General features: G+C 42.3%; 1 protein-coding gene across 2 annotated transcripts; it reads left to right on the forward strand.

Moving 5' to 3' along the window:
• Positions 1-3,362: 3,362 nt before the first annotated feature.
• On the forward strand, positions 3,363-6,410 carry LOC145432754 (serine/threonine-protein kinase pim-3-like). 2 transcript variants are annotated; one of them, XM_080309578.1, is made up of 3 exons: positions 3,363-3,576; positions 4,562-4,670; positions 5,302-6,410. In XM_080309578.1, the coding sequence occupies exons 1-3, from the start codon at positions 3,495-3,497 to the stop codon at positions 5,378-5,380; spliced, it is 270 nt and encodes an 89-aa protein (XP_080165704.1). In that variant the 5' UTR covers positions 3,363-3,494; the 3' UTR covers positions 5,381-6,410. The 2 variants fall into 2 exon arrangements, with proteins under 2 accessions (XP_080165704.1, XP_080165703.1); XM_080309577.1 differs by lacking the exon at positions 4,562-4,670.
• The last annotated feature ends 9,125 nt before the right edge of the window (positions 6,411-15,535 follow it).

Here is a 15,535-nt window from a genome sequence, read left to right on the forward strand (position 1 = left end):
TATCAAGATAGTTGCTATGCCATGGGTAAATGATGCAAAATATCCTGTGTCTGTCTCTTCCGCAAGACCACTACTCCAAAGGTTGTGCACTGTGCAGTCATTAATACATCTTGAAAATGACAGCTGCATCAATATACAACTGTAACGGCATCTCAGTATCATTCAACTGGCAAATACTATAGAGTCATGACAAGCTCCAGACACAAATCCTCCTGACCTAACACCGTACGTTGAGCGCCGCCTTGGCTCGTCCTCTGCGTAATCGCGTCGAGCAAGTGCGACGCTACGGGTTAAGAGATTACCCGGAGCCGCGACTGCTGCAACTCTGGAAATTTCAATAAATTGCAGCTCCATTACGGTGGCGTTCTGAAGAAAACGGCTGCGGCCAAAAAATTTTTTTCGTTCTGCCCTTCAATTTGAGACCACATCATTTTTTGAGTGCAGTGCCCCTTTAATCCCTTTATTCTGAATGCAGTCGTCGCGCAATAATAACATTTGTCTCGTCGTTCACGCGTTGTTTTCTCATCAACAGTTCATTGTAAACGATAACGAACATTAATAACATGAAAATAACAACTTATAACTGAATGAAATCATGTTTTAAAGCAATCGCATCTGATTCGTGCTTTGCCGAACTCAAGCCTGTTCCCCAAAACAGCGTGAAGACACAATAGATTCCCTTCGCATTTTATATTTGACGCCATTGTTGTGCATTGTCTTGACCTCAATGACCATGTATACGTCATACTAGATTATGCCTTTCGTGATCGGTATCCCACCGGGACGCATTCAGCCTTCAATAGTCGCGCCGAAACTTGTTTGAGATTCCCTCGCTTTGCGAATAAGTCATTATTCACACGCCGGTACAATTAGTATATGCGCCATGTTCGAAATGAATGGAATTGAAACGCCGAGAAGACGTTACTCTTACACGCGAATTGAATCATGTCAAAATTCATGAAGATATAACAGATAGATTGTTCGTCGTGAAATGTTGTTCTGGTATTGTTTCAAGGTCGATTACTTATTTGAATACTAATAAGATCTCCTGCACTGTCACGGGATGAGCGCGTGCGCATGGTAACAAGATCCCCGTGCAAGCTGTTGATTGCTAACTCGCTTTCAGTAATTAGATCCGCCAATTAGTTACGCTTTCAAAAGCGTACGGAATACGGAAGTCGCTATCGTTAAGGTATGACGCATAGAGGCTCATTCTGCCCCCTTTATTCAGTTCTACCCCCTTTTTATCTCGGCTGGCTACGCCCCTGGCGTTAGGTGTAATCAGGTCGTCGACGTGGTTCCCACCGATTTTATTTGTACAGGGATCTTGCCTGATGCGAAAGGACTCAAAAGTGCCGACATTGGTGCTGTTACACGTATACCCGTGTTAGATAAATTCTCTCATTAAATCCAGAATCCACGACCCTGCACGTTGACTTTTGTATTAATCTACTGCAAATACCAACACGGCGTCTCACCGTGTGTTTACCAGCGCGGTACTGTTACTATATCGCACAAAGTTTAGCTACTTTTGTGATGCCACATGCCTTCGTCACTAATGCAAAAACGCGTAATGCAAATAACAGCTCGATACCTGGAAAGACGCCTATTGTTTGCGATCTTTTCGAACGTAGTTTTAAATAATTAGGACATGGTTGCGTAACAGCGCGGGCAACTCATTGCTTCACTTATGAAACTTGGGCGTTGTCTCTTTACTGACAATCGTGATTGTTACGTCAAGTGGAAATTGTAAAGCGCATTTTGTTTTCCCGTGTTGTTACCTGCACTCGTGTTCGCCGAATACGTGAACAGTAACCGCCATGACTTAATTGAAACCAGTGTCACTTTTGAGTTGGCATTATTATTTGCCTTTCGAGATGTTTTGACAAGCATTTCCGTCCTCGAGGAGGTGTGTATATTCACCACCACGACCGCCAACAATCTAAAATTAAACTGACGTAATGCAATATCTGCCAGTCACCGAAACTAGGGGAAAACTCCAACGCCAGGTAGCCATTGTTGGTAAATGCCGCGTGATTCAAACTAGCTCGTGTGGCGCAAAATAAATTTTCCGGGCCCAAGGGGACCTCACAGTGACAAGGACTGCAGCAAAAATCGTTACGAACCCGAGATTCGCATTACGTGATGCACATAAAACTTGCCGCGCGTGCCCCTACGAAAACCAACAATAGGTGAATGATAATAGACAATTACATCACGCGCAGCTGCCGTTTCTAATAGAATTTAATGGTTTTGCGTATAATTGTATATTTTCGTTAAGAAAATATTCGAAACAGTTGTAATGTAGCATGCCTACGGATGTCTTCGTGAGGTATCCGAAGAATGCCTAATCGTTAACCGCGCATTGTACGGAAATTCTGCTAGCACTATTTATAAATATGTACGTCTGGTGTACATTGGTGGTACCTGCCGAGCGGTTAACAAAGTGATATTTAGTACCGGTAAATAATGACTATTTTAGTATTGCTGAATGTGTATCTACCTAGAGGTGAGAGCGCAAAATAGGTATTTTTTCTATCGAGCTGCTTAGTCAACGTATAGTACGAGTATAATTTACAAAGTACGTCTAGCACACATTATCTTGGCTAACGTGACTTATCGAAGATATTTCATATTCCCTATACGTTCGACTAAACATATCCGGGAACGATACTTAAACTATTTATTCGTCGGGTTAAGCGCAGTATGGTTTTTCTTTGTTTGCCTCCGTACCTACAGCGAAGGCACTCGGGAAATTACAACTGGTAGCCACCGACTTGATCACGCTCGCGACTGATGGCCAGTCGAAAATCGATGTGAACATCCGGGTAGCCTCGCTGGTATTCTCGTATTAAGGACAAACGACGCGAATTTGATCGATTACTATACGTGCTTACGCGTTCGTGTTGTTCAAATATCAAATGTCGCACAGTGGAGTAGGTCAGCATCGAGTGGTGTCGTTTAAGCCCGAAGTTTCTATGATCAATTTGCCGGTTTCGTATAGTCGAGGGGTTTAGCGACACATTGTTTGCCGCGGGGAAATCCTGGCTATCGGCTTCTAGAAACGTTAAAACGAGAATCTTTGTTATCACCGTGCGATTCTAGGTCGTCGTGTTAGCAATATCTTCCACGATCCTTATTTTAGGAAAGACACAAAGCCGCTTGTTTACGAAGGAATTAAAGATGTTCCTATGTTTGGTCCGTGTCTTGAACGTTTTCGCTAACGAGTGGCACAGGATCGCGTAAAGGCGCGTGTTGTTATGGCGATGTTTACGCGAGTTGTAGGCTATAAGTGCAGGTTGTCACGATATAGCGAAGTTGTGTTGTTACTTGTAATCCTCCAGGTGTACTCGGGGGATGCATCAACCAACAATATTCGTAATTCCTTTCTATTTCCAGGAACGAGAGTATACAGTCCGCCCGAGTGGGTGCGATCGCACCGTTACTACGGACGTTCTGCCACGGTGTGGTCCCTCGGGATACTCCTGTATGACATGGTGTGCGGCGACATTCCGTTTGAAAGTGATGAAGAAATCATACGCGCCGATGTACATTTTACAAGATCTTTATCAATAGGTCGGTTGGTTCTTACTTTGTACTTTTCATCGACCACGCGTACAATGACTTTTTGTGCCATACGCTAACTCGCAAACGGACGCGTAACAACTGTGCTATTTTGGTCGCGAGTAATTTTAATTAAAAGCGGTTCGCGTAATTTGCTTGACGTCACATGGTCCCAAAGGTCGGTATTTGGAAGTCTTGGGTATACACGTGGAGTTGGCTTATCGCACTGTATGGTTGCGAAACGATAAGGGCGTTCTATTTGCGGATCCGATGTTGTCAGTTTCAAGTACCTCTTGGTATGCGCGTTGATATTCCTATATCCGCTTGTGGTTCATGTACCACCGGACACTATAAAGAACCTTAATTATATATCGGTAACGAAGATTTATAATTTTGAAAAAAAAAATATAACTGCTTATAGTCTTGATTATTTTCGATCGTTCTCATGTGTTAGTGGACGACATTGATACGTACCTACGATGATGGCAACACGTGGTTTCTGACGTGACGGTGTTTATTCATTCGGGCGTGCTTTAGTATTATGTCGCATCGCGAACGCCGATTGGGAGGCCTACGACGTCTGGAGGTGGTACTATCTATGAATTTTTCACGTGCCGATGTGAACGACAGAAAAATTCGTCCGGTGGCGGGCTTATATACGCGACCTTGTAACTAGGATAAGTTACCACCGCTCCGAAATTAAGATGCCTCTTTGACTTGTTGAAATACCGTGTTAACGCAATTAGATTGGCTTGGGCGGGCTAAATTATAGCGTGTGATAGTCTCGCTCTCGGTCGAAATAGGCATTAGCGAGGCGCGAATTTAATATAACGCAATCTCGACTATAGGTGATGACGGTGCCGTTAAAAACAAGGCTTTTGTAATGCGCCTAATTGGAATAGCAATAATTCTTCGTAATTAGGTCTTACCCGGCACTGACCGCCGGTTGTGCTTCTTTGTTTCGAATTCTAACCATTTCGCTTACTCTCTTATACAGAGTGCCAAAATCTGATCAGGACTTGCCTATCACTACGACCGTCCGAAAGGCCAACTTTGGAACAAATCATTGTCCATCCTTGGATACTGAAAGACGACTTCATATCCAGGCGAATATCTTTTAGATAATGCTAGAGGCGGTCCAAGTAGTCGAGATTTTGCATTGCAGTAATGCCGTAAATTTCAAGTTGATTTAGGAGTAGAAGCAGCGATATTCGAGACGTGTCGGAACTACTACAAGTGGAAGTGGAAAATCTGGTTTCAAAAACCCGAGGCGGAATTCACATGCTTTTAGCGGATATTCGGTTGTGGCTGTTATCGAAATTGAAAGATGTTTCTTTGCGAATGGCGCCGCAAATAGGATTACGATTTTCGAAAATATACTCAGTTACCGTGATTCGGCGGCTATGTGTCCCCTACTTGAGACAATTTCACTTATAAATAGGCCAAGTGATACAAACAGATCTCGAAACTGTACTTTCTAAATACAAAACACTTGGCGAAAAAAAGAAGTGGTTTGGCTCAAACAGTTACGTAGAAGGGGTAGTAGTCTAAAAATGGTAGCCTCGCGGAAGTGCTGCAAAACCTACTTGAGCACTTCAGAGAGGCAGAAGTTCTCCGTTGCTAACCGCAACTCAGTATACTATAGTGCTTATACTACGCCGCGCGACCCGGCAGACTGTAGGAAATGACGCACGGCGACAGCACGCAAAACTTACGTTTCCCGTTTATCCCTCACAGGCATTGTGAAATGGGCGGAAACCAAATCAGAACGATATCCGAAAGCTCAGACGGAGCGTGCGCCACCGACAGCTTATGATAAAGCTTGCACGAACTATGCGGCTATTACCCTACCGCGTGTAGACTGTAGACTCGACTGGTTTACGCTGCAGGGCCTTTGCGACGTGGAAGGCTACAATGAGACCGCATGCTGTGCCGTCCAAGGTTTTTAACTCGAGTGTGTGTGTTATTTTCTGTTGTTTTTCTTCGCTCGTGTACCGCGCTGTATTTTCCCTTTCACTCTCTATCTCGCTGTCGAAGGCTGTATGTCTACTTATTTATTTAATCATTATTTATTGCGGCTTTCCGCTACCCCCGTGTCTGTCGGATGCCTGCGGGTTTAATCGTTCGCTAGCGCGTTCGTGTCGACCTTGTCTTGCTCAGCAATGGTGGAGTCCGATTTGAATATTATGTGTAGTATGTTTATCCACGAGCTCCCGCCGTATTTAACATCATCAACTTGACTATTTCTTTATCTTATTTTTAATTTATTCAATTTTAATATTATTATTGTTATTATTCTGTTTGTTTTTTTCTCTTTTTTTGTGTTTAATTTATTATCTTTATCGTAACTTGTCATTGTTATATACGTTTCCGGTCAACCTACTAATGGAACACAAGTCATTACTGTCAATGTCGGTAGTATATAGTTTTAATGGGACTTGGCCCGTGTCAGGTCGTGGTGGGACGTCAGCTTGTTGTCGTTTTATGTACGCCCACGCCTGCTACCCCTTGTTTCGGAGTTTAGACCCCAATCGTTTTTTGTTGGTGTTTCTCTGTCCGTCGCACGCTATATTTTGGTCCTGCGTCCATGCCGATGTATATCGTACGGGGCAAGTCGATAAATTTGGTTGAAAACAACAACTTTACCCAATCAAGTTCCTGGTATCTGGCGAAACTGCAGCGCGCAGCTGTAGCCCACGCCTCGCTCGCTTTGTTTTAAGTTGCATGTCGTGGGAATTCGAAACGAATGTATACAATTTTTTTCTTCGTCCACATGTTTCTGTTGGTATTATTATTGTTATTTCGTTTGTCTTGTTTAGCGGGCAATTAAAGAAATACTCTCCCGACGGCGGTGGTTGGTGTGGTGTCGGGTTTAGAATTTTTCACTTTAGAGCAAGTTGAAATATTTTACCAGCAAGCATTGCAGTCGTCAAGAAACTACTTTAGCAATGGTGCGGGAAGTTTGGTCAGGTCACTCCCAAGTAGTAATTATCGAGATGTGAATTAGACTTGGCGCGCTAGATACGATGTGGTCTCGAATTGCAGTTGAAAGTGAGAGGAAGATATTTAGCAGCAGCCATTTTCCTCGAAAAACTACCGCATTTGAACTGCAGCTACAAGAGTCTCACGAGTTGGTGCCATTGTACTCCATATGTCTCTCTTTGAGGCTACATCATATTAACAACGCAGTGACTGACCCTTGCAGTTTGCGGTACGTGTCCTGTTAAGGTTACAACTCGCCTTTTTGTTAGAACATTTCGTCTGATAAGTATCATGATTCTTATGTCAAGGATCGTGGGGGAAAATCACCGGATTCAAAGTGATCACAGTCGCGGTCCAGTTGTACTGGCCGGCATTCGTCACCCACACATCAGCTACCATCTCATCTACATAACAAGATGCTACTTTGAACAATAACCCCAACTTGGTTCTCCTGTAGTTGCTGGCTTCGAACCCTGTGACTTGGCATCCAATAACACAGTAGAGTGGCTGTAACTTATTTTATACACGAAACTGATATGCATTACGAAGTCGGTCCAACATTTGATCCCAACACGCCGATTTAGACGATTCTTCAAAAAATTTCACAATAATAACGGCTTGGTAGCGATTGCGGATCCAACGATTCGTACCTACTCGTTAGCTAAGAGCTCTATCTACTCAGTCGGGATGGCGCGTCGGTTTCGTTCTCCTGGTGTTATGCATGCGAACCACAATAGCTTTGAAGGTTGCGTTTTTGAGAAATATTTGAATTTTACAAATATCACGACTAGATTACAATTCCATGAGTTTTACCTTCCCATCATTATCTGCATCGCGGTAGCAGGGGGACGAACCTTCTATACCAGTGGTTCCCAAACTTCTTCACCTCGTGGCACACTAGAAAAATTATAAAATGCTCGCGGCACACTCACAGGAATATTGTCAATTCGTAATGTGATGTTTAAGCATATCATACGATCAGGACCGCAACATCACCTCATCCGTCGAATAAAACGCCCGTATTAGGTCCCATTTCAACACTACATTTTGTTATACGATTGACTAACATATCCACACAGACAAACACACGATGTTTCAGGAGCGAACCAGATCCGGTAGTACGCAATTCACAAACGAGCCGAATGGGTAGTTCCGAAAGCCGAGGGCGAGACATATCTTATCTATAGATTTCAACCGTGTTGCCACGTAAACTGGCTAAAAACCGTACGATGGAAATTCGCGCGGTAAAAATCGTGGCTGCGAATCGGACTTCTGTAATCCCCGTTGTGTCTAACGGCCTTCAACGTACCAAAATCACCAATGTTAATGTTTCTCGGCACACCTGAGAATCACGGTACACAGTTTTGCAATCACTCAATCTATATTCATTAGCAACTCCAATAGCTTAAAAAAAATAACATTAACCGCGAGGCAATCAGCAGAAAGTTTTAAACGAAAGTCTTCCTAGTTGAATTAAATGTTTTTTTGCAATGTGTATATTGATATTAGAGTAAACACAAATCGGAAACCAAGACATCGTACAAGGTACAGATATCAGATTTGCAACATGTGATAAGTTATTTCAATGCTAGTTCCAACTGGCGGAGGATACGATACTAATGCCCGTAATATGAAAAAAATCATAACACGAGAGTTACGTAGTACTCGTATTAAAACGCGATTTAGGACTTACGAAAAAGGTTGGTCGTATTACTATTGTGTGCATCTGCTGTTCAACTCACATCGCGAAACCCACTGATCCAATCCCCAATACCAACTATATGGTGGGGAATAATATAACCATTCTGGATCCGCTTCAAACAATTCTTTTGTGAATGGGATAGCCTACTACAGAGAACTGGAGAAAGAATTGTGCATAGTGTATGTCTTGTACCTATTATAGCTGTCATGTCAGAACAGTATGATATAGTCAATTCATGCGACTTGTACATTATGTACAACGATTGCAAGGCCGAACTTTTCATACTGACTTCAAAGATTAATGTGCTACTAATAACTCCCTATACGGCCGAAAAATACAATCACGGACGTATCTTACAAGTTATCACGACGACGACTTCAAAAAAACTCTATCAATCCCACCTGAACTAATAACTCCCTTCGGTCGAAAAAAACAGAATCTCCTCGCGTACCACCTGTATGACCGCGTACCACAGGTTGAGAACCACTGCCCTAACACATCATTTATCTGTTCATCTCATGGAAAATGCATGTGGCACCAAGTATGTCTTGTTTGAATTCAGATGAATTGATCACACTGACAGCTGAGGTATTGTCTCCCTCGAGCACAGCACCTGTTGACGACTCGCTACTATCTGCCGAGTCAAGCAGACATCCCCTCTCATCGAAATCATTAAGAATGTATGCCACTACTCCTGAGAAACAAGCTTCTCACAAGACACCAGGTATAGTAGCCAGAGCCGTAACAGCACTTCGTCAGCCCCCCAAAAAAAACTTTGGTCTTAGGCCCACGTTATACGCGGTGATGGTCAATGCCGATAATCCAATATCTATAATGTTGTGTATTTTTTCTTGGGGGAAGAGTACCCTATAATCAAAGCTTGAGTTCGCATAGGGCACGAAAAAATTTTGAAAAAGTTTCAGAAATTTTCAGAAATTACTCTAATTTAAGCTAATTCACGAAATAATTTAGGCCCCATTCAAACTCGCCCCCCCTGATTCGGTGGTTTGTGGTGCGGCAGTTACGACCCTGATAGTAACCTATTCTTGTAACCAGGGCTTTGGAGCCGGAGCCGGAGCCCGGAGCCGGAGCCCCGGAGCCGTGCATTTTCACCGGAGCTGGAGCCGGAGCCGGAGCTCTACATAAAATTCAGCCGGAGCCGGAGCCGGAGCTGGAGCCCGTTATTTGAGGAGTAGCTCCGGCTCCGACCTATTTCATAGATGCTATTTTATATGCAACAACCACAGCATCTGCTGATTTATCATAATTGAACAGCAGGCCTGAATTTTAATGCTGTGTACAGCAATGGTATAGAGAAAAGTGCGTTCCAATGCAACTATGACAAGTATTTATTATGACGTCACAAGCCGGCACGGCGGCACCTATATGTCTTCGTTGTTACAACGGCTGACAGACTCTAGATTACTGCAACTGTATCTGTACCAAGAGATTCTGCACACGGACATAAACCACTACTAGCTTCGAAGTCAAGTGGAGGCCGACATGCTCGTTCTGCGAAGAGAAAACTCCATATTGATGAAGAGTCGGAATCAAGAAATGAGCTTTACAAATTGCAAGCCATCAAACTGCGAAAACAGATAGAGCTGCTCGACAAACAGCTGCGTTAGGTAGATACTCAACTGGAGCAGTCTTGCAACAAAAATAGATGTTGATGAAATTGATAGTATGCTAATTCATCATGGGTTTTAGCATATGCTATTTTTCATAGGTCAGTTCTTCACATTTTTTGCAACCGCGGTTCTTTTCCAATCTGATATCTCATTCGTTATCATGCGTAATGGATGGAGGAGTATCACAAACCATGTTACTGCTCCACATGAGGTAGAGACATATCTGTAATGATGCCTGATTAATAAGGTATCCTTTTGTACATATGTTTGTATTCAAACTTTTTCCTGCCATTTACTTCCTGTATTTTTGTTCCTGCTTCATGTGTTACCGCTGACTGCCTCAGTTCATGCTGTGCTTGCCGCTATGTGTTTTTGTTGATGCTGTTCTATGTTCAATTCTTCCTGTTGCCTATGACGCTTGCCCCATGACACTGAATAAAAAATGCCTGTTCGAAGATGCATATTAGGGTTGTTCAATATTTGGAAAATGTTTGGAATTCTGCGTGTCCATCGCTTATTCTGTAGATTATTGTTTACAAAAGACATTAAAAAAGTACGTTGCAGATCAGTGTTGCATTGTTAGGCACACGTTGCAGATTGCAGGCTTTTGATTAGAGTTGACTTCCTGCTGTCTCCAACTGTCTTCCTATGCTGTTCCACAGCTTGAAGCAGACTGTCTCTTTGTTGTTCATTGTCAGTCAAGATTGCAGCATAGTCTGTGCTTAGCTTTACACCTCGTTCTGCGGCATCATTAACGACTTTGACAGAACTGATGTAGGAGCTGATTCTGGTGTATGACAAACATCAACCGGTGCCAAACATCAACCGGTTGAGCTAGCCACGCCCCAGAGCATTCAAAAACATCAAATATTTACCACGACTGTGGCCCAATAAAATCAGACAAAGTAGTGTCCTTGTTGATGTGTAAAGTTGCATTCAACGAGGACGGGCCTCTCCTGAAACTTGAAGTTCGCTCTACCTGCAGGAGCGTCTTTGCCATATTTTCTCGGGTTTCATTGCTTTCACTCGGCGAAAACAAGGCATATACAGCGGTTTCCTCCACGATATACCAGTCATGCTTTAAAAGCTTTTGTGAAGCAGCTTTGGAAACTTGTTCATCATGTTCCTTGTAACTCAACATGTCCTGGATGAAGCTCAAGTCATTACCGGCTGCATCACGACCGATGCTAGAAGCAACCCAGGCAGGGATATAAAAGAGAACTAAAATTAAATTGAAGCGATGCAGCAGTTCCACTTCTTCAGATTTGTAATGTAACTGATCAGCCCACATGAACATCTTCTGAGCATACAGAATTGTGCCCATCCACCTTGCATGGTGTGTTGCACCAGGTTTGTGATGATGTATATCTCCATCTGCACCGAGAAGAGCAAGAGCATTAGTCACACATTGTTTGTAGTCATCCCGTGTGAAGAAATATTTTCTGGCGAGTAGTAGCTTGAAGTTCTCAACTGTCATTGCTTCTCGTTCTTTAAAGCATATAGGAATAGTCAGAGTCTTGAATTGCTGTTTTCTGTCAAGACTGATCCAGCTCTTCTTAAGGTGGGCAAACCATGTGTTCTCTGGTCCGGTTGTTGCTTTTCCAAATAAACATTTCCAGATGTCTTTGACTACTAGCTCAACACATGGTGCCGATACGCAAGGTCCTCAAGGATCTTTGCTGCACTCTTCTTCCAGCCGCTGTTGCTTGCTGTGGTGTCAAAAACCAAAGCTGTTACAGCATCTTGTATATCCCACTTTTTAATTTGTAAATACCACTTTTTAATTATGTCGAAAGTAGTTTCAGCTTGTGTCTGACCTGCCGCATTTTGTATCTTCTGAATTCCAAGTAGTTTTCCTTCCGAGAATTGAGGTTGACAAGATAGAACAATTGACAAAGCTTCATATCGATATCCTAATCTATCCTCTGTGAGCTTTCCATCTTAATGAATGGCAACATGCTGTGGTCTATTTTCGGCAAATTTTTCCAAAATGTCCAGAGATATTTCCAGGCGATTTGTTTCCCTGGCTCTCTTCGTTGAAGATCTTGACAGGGAGAACATGGCTATATCTCCTCCACAAGCCTTAATAAATGCTCCCATCAGCATCGTTGCATCGTTGTCAGTTACTTGCAATCGATCCAGAGCTTGGGACACATGCGTATTTTTCATAATATTTTTAGGTGCCATCAGTTTATTGGATTGGGTCGAGGTGCCAAGTCCAACATCAGCATCATAGTCAGAACTTGAACTCAAACTGTCACCCTCTTTTGAAGATGACGAAGATGCTAAAACAACATAGCGTGTTAGTAACTGACATTGCCAATTTCAATACTATGATAAATAATGACCTGAATGTCCGACTGAATTAAACCATTGTCCCCTTAACATTGGATCCTACCGATCGCTCTTTTTGGCTTTCAGTGTATGACTCGAGGTTTGCATGGCTTTTGCGATGCTCATCCCTTGGCTGTCACAGATCCCACCATGACTGCCTCAGTGTCTGACTTCTATCATGTGCACCTTGATCTTATTGCCACGTCAAGTCGTCCGTAATTATTTTCTGCACTTACGCCTTGTTCTGTTCCATATCGATTAAAAGCTTAAAGCAAGTCTAGTTTGTATTTACGGCATTGCAAATGCGCGAGTATATCGTAATGTTGGAAGGTTTCGTGCTTTGATCAGTCACGCATGGATACTATGTAACATTGTGCATGTATTTCTATTGTATAAGATGTATATGTTGATTCGAACCAGGGCTGTTCAACTGAATATTTGACTTGTTCTTTTTTTTTTATCCATAACTAAGTAGTATTGAACAATTCTTGGCCATTAGTAGTCGATAGACGCATAACAGCCCTGGTCTTAACGTGTCAGTACAGCTGTTGGTGCTAGATCGCAATTTTCTCTACGTATTGACAGGACTGGCTGGTAACGAGTCCACACCCATATTCTGCCTGCGACGGTGTGTTTACATTTTTTTCTTCTCGAAAGTTTATATTTTACTTGTACGTATTTTGTTCAACTTACGATGCTCACTATTTTCTCGAGAATAGAGAAATTTCAAAAGCATACGAATCGTTGGATTTCGGAATGTGTTTCGTGGCGCAGCACTTTTCAGGGGATTGACATCTGTGAGCTATCTTGTACGACTCCTGGATATATGAGTTTACAAGGGTCTATCTACACTACACACAGAGTTAGGTAGAAATATGTCGAATGGACAACCAATACAAGATCGAATTATTGGCTGAATTTTGTGGTGAATGGAATGTAGCCCAGACCCTTCTTGATGAAGTGTGTTGAAATTTGCAGCTACCATTATTAAATTGGGTTTACAGAGTGCAACTTCAAATCACTGCCCGGAAGGCGTGCCTCCTCCGATCGGAAATCTAGCGTTGAGCACGTACCGTCGTATCCATTAGTTGCGCCGAAGTGTAACTATGATTTTGCTTAATAGCAATATTCGTCTGATTATATATTTTCATCGGATCAAGAGTTCAAGACACACAATGTTCAATTCATTTCTGAAACTTTGGCCCAATTCATTTCTGAAACTTTGGCCCACTTCATATTTTCATTCCGGTATACGCTCGTTATACACACGTTTAAGGTGCCAAAGCAAACTTGCTTGCTTTTTTCCTGTTAGCACACATACCTTCTTCTAATTGTATAAGCAGGCGCGTAAATTCGCATCCGGATTCTGATAGCAGAATAGAAATGGACCGATCGCATGCTAAAAAACGTCGCCACCTTGCGGCAGGACTTAGCCAGTCACACTATAGAATGTAAACATGATATGAATACTGTTCACGTTGTAAAAAACTCCATCATTTCAAAACATCACAAGATAAGTGACGTAGTTTAAAGACCGGCGGACCCGAATGTCTGCTGTTATTTCTTTTACGGCCTACGATGTAATGAGCAGTAGTAGGGTTGGGCATATTGATTTGACATTAGAGTACTCGAATCTGACTCGAGAATCAGTTATAATGATTCCACAGTATTGGGATCAAGTCACTACGTTCGAGTCACAAGTCAGCTCGAGTCATTGCACATTTTTACTCAAGTCAAGTCAATCGATTTTTGAAGGTGACTCAAGTCAAGTCACGAGTCAAGTCAAGTTGTCTTTTCGAAGTATGGGGTATCATTAAGTCACTGCATTCGCCATTAATTTTAAATCGAGGAGCGAATATAGAATTAAATAGACCCATAAAAAGTCGTTGTATAGCTCACGCATGCGTAGAATTGCTCAACTACGTAAGTAACTGCCTGCATCTATAAGTATCCACCAAAATAGAGAATAGAATACGAAACCTCAGATAATTGAAACGAAGTAATATGATGCACTACCCAATTACATATCCATGGGATACACTTTAAGCTTGGGCCAATGGTTGACGAGTAATATAAAATATATTCGAATTCAATATAAATTATAGCAAAGGTTTGGTGAAGTTAAGCACCGCGGGCACCAATGACCAGTCCATAGAACAGATATGGATATTGCTTTCCTATCCTGTACCAGCTAACGACAACGTACGCTGTGGGCTGTGAGCTCCAATCACTTCGTTTGCGGTCAATCTATTTGTGATAGAACGATGGAGGTTCAGTAATACGTGAAATCACTGAATTATTGAAATTGGTCGCTCTCACAGGTCACACCACGTACCGAGAACGATCCCAACATATGAAAGATACAGCGATTTTTATCCAGACAAAGTACTTGATGACTTGAAATTGACTCTTTAATTTTGCTCCGAGTCACGAGTCAATCCGCATTTCTGAAACGCCGAGTCAAGTCAAGTCATTTTTGCAAAGTGATTCCAGTCAAATCAAGTCATGCGAAAAAGGTGACTCGTCTAGTCTGACTCGAGTCATGTCAAGTTTCCAAAATCACCAGTTTTCTTTTCCTGTGCTACAGCTTTCAAAAGTCTACAGTTTTTTCTGATCTCAAAATATGGTAACCCTCATATTCCCATTCTTTTTCGGGGATTGCGGCTAAATGTTGTTAGGTAGAATTGGACATGATTAGTCTATATTTCCGTGAAGTGGCATGGTCAAAAATGGATTGTAACTGCCACCGAGTTTGCGCATGCGTGTAGTGTACGTCGTGTACGAGCTTGAAGCTGATCCGAATCAATGAAGACCTCACCTCGGAAAAGGAATAGAGGACCTTTTTTATTTTATGGGGTTTGGTTTTAACAATTGAATCGTGTCACGAATGTGTTTTGAAATTAATAATCTCTCCACCACGTCACAGTAGCAACCTCAGACTATGGTCGATACTTAACTGCAGGTTATATGCTTCTACTTGGTTTGAATGATAAAACACAAATGCTTCATGCTGCGATGTTATAGGTGTTGTTAATTATTATTTACACGTGTATATCATTAGTTGTTATACTTTCATTACTAGAGACGTGGCATAATCTGCATATGCCTATATTCTTTGAAGCGTCCCTTGCTATCATTATTGCATAGTGCGATCTTCGCTTAATCAACTATGTGTATCCAAAACCTCATTAGTTGTCACGCGTATAGGGACTTAGGGAGCGAAGTGTGATCCAAACATCCGGTCAGATCACCACCCAGTTTGGCAGCTGCATCGCACTACTCAATATATTCACCAATACTTTCTGATCGACCTCGAAACAAA

The sequence above is a fragment of the Botryllus schlosseri genome, unplaced genomic scaffold (assembly GCF_051294905.1).
Source record: "Botryllus schlosseri isolate E-star unplaced genomic scaffold, Bs_hap1 Bs134a, whole genome shotgun sequence".
NCBI lineage: Eukaryota > Metazoa > Chordata > Ascidiacea > Stolidobranchia > Styelidae > Botryllus > Botryllus schlosseri.

What these genes read in the sequence shown, in the direction of transcription:
- LOC145432754 (XM_080309577.1), top strand. Translation starts at nt 3,495, where the DNA reads ATGGTGTGCGGCGACATTCCGTTTGAAAGTGATGAAGAAATCATACGC. An exon ending in TACAAGATCTTTATCAATAG is followed by an intron (nt 3,577 to 5,301) that starts GTCGGTTGGTTC and finishes TATCCCTCACAG; the next exon opens with GCATTGTGAAATGGGCGGAA.